This window comes from Strongylocentrotus purpuratus, unplaced genomic scaffold, assembly GCF_000002235.5.
Source record: "Strongylocentrotus purpuratus isolate Spur 01 unplaced genomic scaffold, Spur_5.0 spur5_scaffold_6, whole genome shotgun sequence".
NCBI classification, from domain to species: domain Eukaryota; kingdom Metazoa; phylum Echinodermata; class Echinoidea; order Camarodonta; family Strongylocentrotidae; genus Strongylocentrotus; species Strongylocentrotus purpuratus.
Genome location: NW_022145612.1, coordinates 1,006,195 through 1,017,500, shown reverse-complemented (window position 1 = coordinate 1,017,500; position 11,306 = coordinate 1,006,195). Strand labels below are relative to the sequence as shown.

Sequence of the window (11,306 nt, the reverse complement as noted above, 5' to 3'; positions counted from 1 at the left end):
CTTGTCGCTCATTAATAAATTGAAGTTCTCTCTTGTTGATATATCACCCGTTTTGGGGGTAAACACCTAAACGATGTCAAATTCCCCATCAGAACCAATGATAATGTTTCTTTAAGGGAATGAAGTTAATTTCTAATTTTCTATAATATTTTTAGTTGCTATGTGCATAAATAACTGGATGATATTGTACTGTGGAACCCACATCGTCACTCTATAAGTGTTTTCAAGGCTACAAAGTATATCACGTTAAGCACAAATCTGAATGTTATTGTTGATCTACAAAGCTGAAGACAAACGACATTCCCTAATTCCTATTCATTTGGTTATGTACATATATGTTCGATACAATAAATTTGCCGCCGAAGATCCTTGATAACTTGGTAAATTCATTCTATATACAACAGCATGATACTTAGTTGTTCTCAAATATCATTAGGGATCCATGTTATGAATTTTCTCCATACAATGTGAAACCAATCCGAAAGTATAGTAACGAGGTCGATGGCAATTAGACATTATTTTGTAATTATAAACTCAAAGTATTGTATAATTATGATTTCTGTTTCCTGTTCTTCCTCATCCATTAAAATATTTTAGTTTACATCATCGAATCTTCTTTCACTTTGCAAGATATTGCTGGATATTTAGGCATATTTATTTTCTGTTTCAGTTCCTGATCACTCCCCTGGCTTTCACATCTTATGCTGTCAGTGCAGACGCACCCGAAGATAGATTAAGTGTAACGTTAACACTGCTTCTTACCGCTGTCGCCTTCAAGTTTGTTGTGTCACAGAGCCTACCGAACACATCATACCAAACGCTTCTCGTAAGTTATATCAGGAGGTAGTTAATGGCAGTAATACATTAATATGACTATGAGTATGAGTACTTTCGTGACATTAAGTTGGTCAACAGATGACTAAAATGTTTGATATGCCGGTACATGATTATAACTGATTCTGAATAAGTTATGTGTTGATTTATTTGTTTGCAGTATTTGTTCATTCATTGACAGACTTGATAATTGATAGGCTATTTTTGAAATGATGTAAGAAAAGTCCTGACATTGAAAAACAACAGTGTAACCATATGAATTGCAAAAGCGAATCAGAACGAGAGAGAAAGGGAGGGAGGAAGAGAGGGGGAGTAAGAAAGAATTTGAAAAGAATACCCTCATATTACTTTCAATTTAATCTAACTAAATCAGTTATTATTATTAATATTATTAGTAGTAGTGGTAGTAGTAGTAGTTGTAATAGTAGTACAGTGGTGTTATCATTATTATTATTAGAAGTAGTAGAAGTACTATTATCATTATTATTATTATTATTACATTATTATTATAATCGTTTTTTTTTTTTTTGTAAGTTATTATTACATTTTTATTGTTATTATCATGCCTCCGCCACCGAAGGTGGTACACAAGGCATTGTGTTTTCTGGTTGTCCTTCCGTCCTGTCTTTCGTTGCCACGATAACTCAAGAACCATTGAGCGGAGTTTAACAACCCTTGGATCAAGTACGTAATAGCATACAAGGATATGAACTGATGAGATTCTAGGTGAAAGAGGTCAAAAGTTAAAGGTCACATGGTCATGAAATTGTTAAAAACTGTCAGACAATATGTCATTACCGTAATAAATTGAAAAGCATTCAAGCGATCCAAACTAAACTCGGATGAAATGTTATGAACTGATTAGATTTTGGGCGGAAAAGGTCAAAGTGTCATAGAATTTTCGAAAAGGCCAGAAAGTTCTTGTTACCGCCATAGAATTATTGAAGCAATTTATACCAATAAATGAACATAGAGACATTTGTATTAAGCGCTATATAAACATTAAATATTATTATTATTATTATTATTATTATTATTATTATTATATTAGAGACGAAATCGCATTCATTTTGTTATTATTCTTATGATTCATTCCTATATAGGATTACTACGTGCTATGGTGTATGATGTTCTTGTGCCTTGTTGTAGTCCAGAATGCCGTGGCTTCTTTGTTCTCAAGTGATAAGGTTTGGGAGCACTTTGATTTACCATCTCTCTGTGTCCTTGGTGGTTTAACCGTCCTTGTCAACATCATCTTCATCATTATCTCATGCTATAAGGTGAGTAGCCATCAAAACCTGATCGACCATCATTAATGAAGGAAGACTCCCAAACTTATGTATCCTTGTAGCACTAAATAACTGATAGCACATAATTATTCATTTCCTTGATGATGGTTCAATGCTATTTCGGTTTTATTGTTGTTTTTTAAGAATATGGCAATAGTCCGGAGTCAGGTGTTGTCAAATTTACATTAAAATACAAGAAAACATTTTTAACATGTTATAAATTGTACACATAAAATTATAGTAGTTCAATAACAATTAAAAAGAAGAATGTGACTTCATGCATTAAAAAGATAATGTTAAACAGTAATTATTATTATGTTGAATTCAATTGGATATATTTTTATTGGACTAATGGTACAATGGAAGCCAGTACTATAAAAAATAAAAATGTTTTATGTTAAAAAAAGAGTTCATTTATAACAATAAAAATGGTGATCTTCTTACCATATGGTAACATCTATTTTCCCAAATCAATTTTATTTCCCTCTCCATGCAGTCCCGCAAAGTTGGTCACCAGATGCAGCAAGCCACCAGCAAATACAACGTAAGTTTTCTTCTGTGTCATTTTTGTTGTTGCCAATTTTGTCTTCTAGTTTTTGAGATCTCATAATTTATGATTAAGATGTCATAATTATGATTTAGACATGTACGTTATAATATTCTTGAAGTCAAAATGTGATCTTGTAGGTTAAGTTGCTTTCATAAGTGAAACATATGAATCTCGTTCTTGAAAACAGCTTTCCAAAATTGTCCTCTATCTATTTTGAACTTATAGGATCTCTGTGAAGAGATTAAGAGCAACAAAGGACGAAGCAGGAACTACAAGGTAGGTTGTTGTTATTAGTCATCGTATAAGTCATTGCTACCTCAGTCACACCGCTAAACCGAACCATTCTTGATCATTTGAAGTTTAGTAATGTAATGTTCCGCTGCTGCTTGCCATGCAGGAGCCGGTCTGGTTCGCATGACTGAGGTTTAAGAGACGGTTGTTAAGCTGCTAAAGTGAAAACTCCGCTAAAGTGTAACCTGCCGCCTAAGTTTTTGAAAAAGAAGTTCACTTCGGCGAACGGGCTCGCGGCCGTAGCGGTCGTGATGCCGGCGCGCGTTCGTTGTTCGTGTATACGTCTGGAGCTAGCTAGCTGAGCTGAGGCCAGGCGCACGCGTGATGAGATCTAGAGACTGACCGTCATGCGTTACCACACTATGTCCAGCATCTACCTCACAGTTACTCATCTGCTCATCCAGTTATAAATAGTCCTCTACATTTCATGGAAATAGTATTATAATACCGTTTTCAATATGAAATCTAACATATTGTTATTTTGGTTACTTGTTGTTGCGAGATGCGGATGAGCGCTACGTCATTGACGTTCTGGTTGAATTCTCCCAACCGTTTTTTTTCTTCATGAAAATAAGACATACTGTAAGACAGGATTTGTTTAAATCTTTCAACAATTAAATGTCTTGAATGGTATATAGAGCCAATTCATTGCTTTTTGATGATTAACAATCACCTTAATTTTAATTAAATTGTAATAATATAGTTGGGAGAATTAAGGAGTCGATCAGATCAGTTTTTTCCAATTGTTATTATCAATATTGGTCTGTTTTCACTTAAACTTGGATACCCCTGTGGATGTAATAAGCAACAAAAAATTTGCCCCTAAAACACTTCTGCTTTAGAGAAAATGAATAATAAAAAATTTACAGGTGCTCCCCTGTCCCCCCCCCCCCCACGCCCCCCCTGTGGCACCGCCCATGGCAGCAGGTTACACTTTAACATCAGGTTACACTTTAGCAGCAGGTTACACTTTAGCAGCAGGTTACACTTTAGCAGCAGGTTACACTTTAGCAGCAGGTTACACTTTAGCAGCAGGTTACACTTTAGCAGCAGGTTACACTATAGCAGCAGGTTACACTTTAGCAGCAGGTTACACTTTAGCAGCAAGTTACATTTTAGCAGCAGGTTACACTTTAGCAGCAGGTTACACTATAGCAGCAAGTTACACTTTAGCAGCAGGTTACACTTTAGCAGCAGGTTACACTTTAGCAGCAGGTTACACTTTAGCAGCAAGTTACACTTTAGCAGCAGATTACACTTTAGCAACAGGTTATATTTTAGCAGCAGGTTACCCTTTAGCAGCAGGTTACACTTAAGCGCCAGGTTATTTTTTTTTTTTTTTTTTTTTTTTTGGGGGGGGGGGGGAGGCGAATGGACGTGCAATGAAGGAAGGGGGTGTCTGAGAGGGATGTACCCCCCTCAGAGTTTAAGTTTTGTTTTCAATTGATGCATAAATTGCTCGATTTGGTGCATAATTTTTGCCAAATTAAAAAGAAAACAGTCGTAAGTTCAATTAACAGGAACAAGAACGCAAGGGGAGGGGGTGTCTGAGGGGGGGGGGGTGTGCCCCTTCAGATGTGATTTTTTTTTTTTTGAATTGATGGCTTGCTTTGGTGCATACTTTTTTTTCTTCCATTAATGTGTAGGACTCCCAACACTTTAGAGGGGCTTTAACTTATCATTTAGTTGTTGTTTTTTCAAAATTGTTTCGACGTTTTAAAACTCTTTTCTCACCCTTTAAATAAAAATAAAAATAATGAAAATCAAAATATCTTTATCAGCCATAAAGATTTTGAGGGAGATAATTTTTTTTTTTAATTGCTCATCTGACCGTATTGCCCCAAACCCCTGAGCTTCCGGGGGCTTCGCACCCTGGACCCCACGTCAATTTGTGTCCTGCCAGAGTTACAAATAAGGTATCTAAATATGCTCATCTGACAGTAATTTAATGTATAAAACCCCTGAGCTGCTGGGGGCTCCGCCCCCTGGACCCCACACCAATTTGTGTCCTGCCAGTGTCACAAATAAGGTATCAAAATATGCTCATCTGACAGTAATTCAATGCCTATACCCCATAAGCTTCTGGGGGCTCCACCCCTTGACCCCCGCCGAGAAATGTTCAGCGGGACCTGCATATAAGAGTGGGGTGATGGGGATTTTTTTCGTCTACCCCCCCCCCCCAAACGTTTTTGCCATTGCCGGTGTCACCATTACGTACCAATATTTGGCTCGCATAATTTCAAATTTGCTCCCCCCCCCCCCCACCCCCACCTCCCCGAAAAAACCTGGATCCGCGCCTGGCCTCATCAGTATTTATACTGTTCTCCCTGAGGGCCCTGCAATCATATAATTACCCGGGTCAATGGATTCAGGCTTACCCGCACACAATGTATGCACATTCTTCACTCCCTTGGGAGCATTCCAGCCAGGCGTCATATTTTTTTTCAAGCGCACACTTGCTAATCTAAGCACATTAGCTTTCGCATCTTACCGGGTACCCATTAATTAACACCTGGGTGGAGAGTGGCAAATGTAGATCAATGTTTTGCCATGAAATTTGTGGGGCTCCCAAAGCTTTAGAGGGGCCTTAAACACCTGACATTTTCACAGACATTATTCTTTCACCGTGAAACAATCATGTGGCCATGTGGTTGGTTAGAACCAAAGATGTTTGAATTTATACTACGTTTAAAACGGTCAGCGTATCAAATTGAGCTTTCATTTATGTTTCTGAATGTATGTAATGAACGCACTATAAACACAGCCCCTCTAAAGTGTTGGGAGCCCAAAATTGTCTTAATATTTTATAGCAAAATTTCAGTTAAATTATATAATGATGCGAAAGAGGATGTCCTTCTGCAATGATTTATAAAACAAATATGTTTGAAGACGAATTTGACGAAGGAGTGCCCAATAACTTATTTAGGTTTGTGTTGTACGCAGAAAACCCTAATGTTGTACTTTCATCACTATATTCGTCTTCATAAACATGTTTTGAAAATCCATGCAGAAGTGTGTCTTAAGTGTGTCCATCAGCCTGGTGTCTATCAAATTGTTGGGCCTTCCAACAATGTAGAAAGGCTCTAAAGCTCGGCTATAGCAAAACAACAATTAATAGATAGAAAGAAAAAGGAAGAAGAAGATGAGAGAGACAGAGAGAAAAACAGAAAGGGCGGGGGAAGTGTAGAGAAAGAGAGAGAAGGATAACGAGAGAGAGAGAGAGAGAGAGAGAGAATGAGATGAGAAAGAGAGAGAGAGAGAGAGAGAGAGAGAGGGGGGTTATAGAAGTGAGATATATTAAGAAAGAGAGGAAGAGAGAGAAAGAGAAAGAAAGCAGAGATAAAGGAAATAGAATATAACTAAATAAATTTAAAAATCGAGACAAAATATGAGATTTGTCGCATATTTTCATCACGAATTTCACTTCAAAGTTTGTGATTCGCGATGTCCCTTCAGATAGCCACTATTATGGTTCGCTTGTGTTTCCCAACAAATTACGGTTAGCGTGTGCTCCTCAATAACGGTTCCACTGTGTATCAGTGTGTATATAGCATATCCGCTGAAGTGAACCTTTTTTCAGTTTCTTAGGCGTTAGGTTACACTATAGCGTGAGGTTACACTTTAGCAGCTTCACAGACGGTTATGTATTAATGTTGACGATATTCTCGGAATTTTTCGATTTAAACTAGAGGTAAAGAGTTGCTTTTGTTTAAAAGAATTGAAATAAATTCGAGAGAAAAGTACTCGGATGGTCTGTCTTATTATAAGCACTTAATGTTGATACATAAGCCTAATTTGGATTATTCAAGGCATTACTAGAAATCGTATTTACGTCCCGTTGACTTTGAATGAATGAAACATTACAGCTTCATCACTCATTCCCGTTGTTATAATAGACCTACCATTTTGTATTTATATAGTTCATGTCTTATTTTATGTATATATATATATATATATATATATATATATATATATATATATAAATACAACTTGAACAGATTAATGATTACATGTACAGTCATGTAACACCATTAACACTTTGTATTTCCTTCTCCCCATTTCCTCCATTGCATCGATAACTTTCCGTTTTTAATAAAACATTGCATGCCTTTCATTCATAATATTATTCTCTCACCCTCTCCTTTACGATTCCACCCCTTTTGTTTTCATTGTACTATCATTCATTATCAATTACACACAGGTAGGACCAATGAAGTGAGGCTCAGTCATTAAAAGGAACGAACGTAAGTTCTACTTTCCTCTCAACCCAGGTCAAGTGAAGCATCGAATCAAAATGAACTTGCTTGGGTGAGGGAGCTAGCCCGTGGTTTGGGAAACAACTCCAGAAGTGTGGCCGCAGTGTATTAATATCCAATTTTGAGTAACAGTGCTCTCTATCAAAGTCATTTCATTAACATACTACTTTGTGTTCTCTTTCTGTTTGCATTTTTACTACTATGTCATTCTATCTTTCATTCCTACTTTCCTGTCAATCCCCTTTTCACTGGTTTCTCGATTCTTGGAAAAACCTGTATTTCTCTTAATTTCTCTAATTTTGTTTTTTTCTCCCCTTTTGGGGGTTAATAATTTTCACCTTCCCTGTTTTTTCTTCTCTAACCCCTCTCAACCACTCTATCCCTCTACCCTCCCCCCCCCCCCCCCCCTCTCTCTCTCTCTTTCTCTATGGATATCCTTTTCTCTAACTAATTCATTTCCTTTCTTTCTCTCTCTCTTCACTTTTCCTCTCTTTCTCTCTCTTTCTCTCCCCCTCTCTCTCTCTTCACTCTCCCTCTCTCTCTTGTGTCTATAACCCCCCCCCCCCCTCTCTCTCTCTCTCTCTCTCTCCATCTTTCTATATTCATGTGTGACATATAGGAGAGTACCATGGGTGAAATGAGCATTCAAGAGGAGAGGGCTCCCCTGTCGAACCCGGACCCACCCCGAGAGAAAGGCCGTTATGAGAAGGTTTAAAAACCGCGCCACACGGAAGCAAAAGAGTGCACCACTTTCACTTCATAATATACTCTCCCATGCATGCGTCGATAAATAGAATGATGACTCAATAAGAAATGTGCGAATGGTTCTTAAGGAAGGGGAATTGTCTGATTTAGTTTGCCTGTCAAGAGAATATACAGAAAATGCACATCAAAATACCTACATCATTAGTTGGCAGAAAATGTAGAAATCCCCGTCCTCTTCTCCTCCCATGATGCAAACGCAACGTCACCTGTTCATTTCACCCCTCCCCTCTTAGTGTAGCTTAAAATGATCTTACCGTGATTTTTTGTTTCTTCTCTTCTTTTTCTATCTTTATTTGGCGCAAATGTTATATTACAGCAGGGTGTGATTAACGTCACAAAGAATAACATATAACCAGATTCTCAATAAAGTGTTGGGTTCTTTAAATGTTTTAAGAAAAATAATGACATTTTATGCATTTTGATGATGATGATGACGATGACGATGGTCCTATATGCTCGGACGCATTTATGTTCTGATTTACCTAATTCATAGGGAGAACTTGTCTTAAATGCTTAAATGCAGTTTTCACAGCATTTCAAAAATAATGGATTTTTTAAAATTATTTTATATATCACTGTTACAAAGACATGTTACTTACGGTTTTCTTCAGGCATGTGTTGATAATTATATTGATATGCTTATCATAGTGGAAATTGGTGTGATGAACCACATTATGGTCGAGATTTTCAGATTTGTCTCTAGATGCTTAAAAAGGTATGAGCGGGTTTTTTTAAGTTTTACATTAAACCATGAGTTGCGATTCATTTTATCGGAAGATTTGTTTTATATTTATGCATGTGATTCTCGTTATGCCTTGACCAGTAGTTGGGTTTAGGTGTCATGTAACCTAACTAAAAAAAAAAAAATTCAGTTCTATCATATGTTTATAGTTGTGTCAAATTATACTACCGTGACTTTAGTCTTTCTATGATATATTCATCTTACAATGTCTCATGCTTTTGTCCATGAAGAAAGATCGCAAAAGTAATATGCAATGATCATGGTTTAGGTACATACTATAATATTTTTTAGAAATATTTATATTTGTTGGTGTTCTGTATACTTCATAACCATTTATGAGTACATGTTTAATGGATTATAGAGAGTATTATTGATTGTATGGGATTGATACACTTTGTTTTTTGATGAAGAAAGTACGTCACTCGGTTGCGCTTCTCAGCCGTTTTTAACATGATTTTTATACGCCGTTTTAATTTGTTTTAATGAATAGATAGGGCGGTACACGTCTTTGTTATTTGATGTACTTAACAGTATGATTTAGTCTTACTTAGTTTATTGTACTTTTGTCTTGCTTTTAAATTTTACTATTGCAAAACATAACAATAATGTTGTATCTTTATTCATTTTGTTCATGCATGGTGTCGATTCTCAACTATGATGACTATCTGGAACATGGTCAACATTTTAGTGTACAATGCGGCAACCATACGAGAATATTAGAGGACTATAGACTTAGCAACTTCTGATGATTATTTTGACAAAGAAATTTAGTTTTACGCATTAGGGAGCACAATCTTGTATATAGAGGAAGGAGATGTAATGGAAGAACTGTAAATTCATGTGGGCTTTAGAGGACAATGCGTTATAAAGACGTTACCTTCTCATTGGATTTATTAAAAACATGTACTGTACAATGTTTACAGCAGACTGCATGAGTAACGAACGTCTTTAGCTAATTTGTCTTATTCAGACGCCTTTTTAAAATTTGCGATATATAATTATGTTCAATTATAAAATAGGCAATACTTCCGGAATTTTCTCTACGTACTGTTATTTTATCCCTTAAGATTATGTATATCTTTAATATATCTTAAATATATAGAAAATATATGATGTATGCGTAGCTTTTGATTATATTTTAAGAAAAATACACACTTTTCCATTAAAGAAAAGAAAAAAATTATTTGATTTCTCGTCAAAATATGAAGTCAATGAGTGGCATCAAAACAACAAAACCATGGAGTGTTGAATAGTCAGTTGATTGATTGACTGTTTGGTTAGTTGGTTGATTGATTGATTGGTCGATGAGATTGATTGATTGGTTGATTGATTGGTCGATGAGATTGATTGATTGGTTGATTGATTGGTTGATGAGATTGATTGATTGGTTGATTGATTGGTCGATGAGATTGATTGATTGGTTGATTGATTGGTCGATGAGATTGATTGATTGGTTGATTGATTGGTCGATGAGATTGATTGATTGGTTGATTGATTGGTTGATGAGATTGATTGATTGGTTGATTGATTGGTCGATGAGATTGATTGATTGGTTGATTGATTGACTGTTGATTGATTGGTTGATTGATTGGTTGATGGATGAAATTGATTGGTCGATGAGATTGATTGATTGGTTGAATGATTGGCTGATGGATGAAATTGATTGATTGGTTGATTAATTGGTTGATGGATGAAATTGATTGGTTGATTGATTGGTTGATGGATGAAATTGATTGGTCGATGAGATTGATTGATTGGTTGAATGATTGGTTAAAAAGTTGATTGATTGGTTGGTTGATAAGATTGATTGACAGACTGACTGAATGGTTAATTGATTAATTCAATTTTGATTGATTAATTTTGTATTGATTGATTGACTGACTTGGTGATTGATTGATTGCTTAATATTGTTGACTGATTGATGAAATCGATTGACTAGTTGATTGGTTGATCAATTGATTGATTAACTAGTTGAGTAGTTTATTCAGGCGCGGATCCAGGATTTCTTAGGGGAGGGGGCCCAACTTTTTTTTTTTTTTGCTCCCGAAAATTTGAAAATCGCGCCGGCCGAAAAGTCGCTCAGTGGGGGGGGGGGGGGTAGTGAGCAAATTTTAAAATTTGCACACCCCCCCCCCCCTTGAGCGCCAAGGGGGGGGGCCCCAACCCCCAAAAAAGGTAAAAATCGCGTGATTTTGCATGATTTTTTTTCTCAAGGGGGGGGGGGCCGGGCCCCCCCCCCCCCCCCCCCCCCCCTGGATCCGCCACTGAGTTATTGATGGATGTATAGATCGTTTGGAAGGTTGTTGGGTAGTGAGGGCATAGCTTAAATGTTACATTTTTTAACTTTAATATGTTTAGCTAAATTTGGATGATATTGCAAAACTACGAGGCAAGCCGAAAATGAATTGGAACTATCGGATGCAACAACTTTGTCATATCTGAAATATTTTTGTTTTAATGACGGTATTTAAATTGATATGACGGTCTTTATCAATACTATATCCTCTAAGAGGCTCGCTCTTGTTATAAAAGGGAGAAATATTCAGAATGGTAAGGAAATAGGGTTTGTTCGTATCGAT

At 36.5% G+C, this 11,306-nt stretch overlaps 1 protein-coding gene across 3 annotated transcripts in view; it reads left to right on the top strand.

The window, feature by feature from the left end:
• Positions 1 to 9,888, top strand: part of LOC105437930 (neuronal acetylcholine receptor subunit alpha-3-like) — a 17,221-nt gene extending 7,333 nt beyond the window's left edge. For 2 of the 3 annotated variants that reach the window (XM_031000294.1, XM_031000293.1), the window contains exons 7-11: positions 671 to 826; positions 1,938 to 2,114; positions 2,620 to 2,667; positions 2,899 to 2,949; positions 7,840 to 9,888. In XM_031000294.1, coding sequence (XP_030856154.1) covers positions 671 to 826; positions 1,938 to 2,114; positions 2,620 to 2,667; positions 2,899 to 2,949; positions 7,840 to 7,935 — 528 coding nt within the window. In that variant the 3' untranslated portion in view covers positions 7,936 to 9,888. Of the gene's footprint in view, positions 1 to 670; positions 827 to 1,937; positions 2,115 to 2,619; positions 2,668 to 2,898; positions 2,950 to 7,165; positions 7,209 to 7,839 lie in introns of all 3 variants that reach the window. The other variant, XM_031000295.1, reaches the window with a different exon arrangement.
• Positions 9,889 to 11,306: the final 1,418 nt, after the last annotated feature.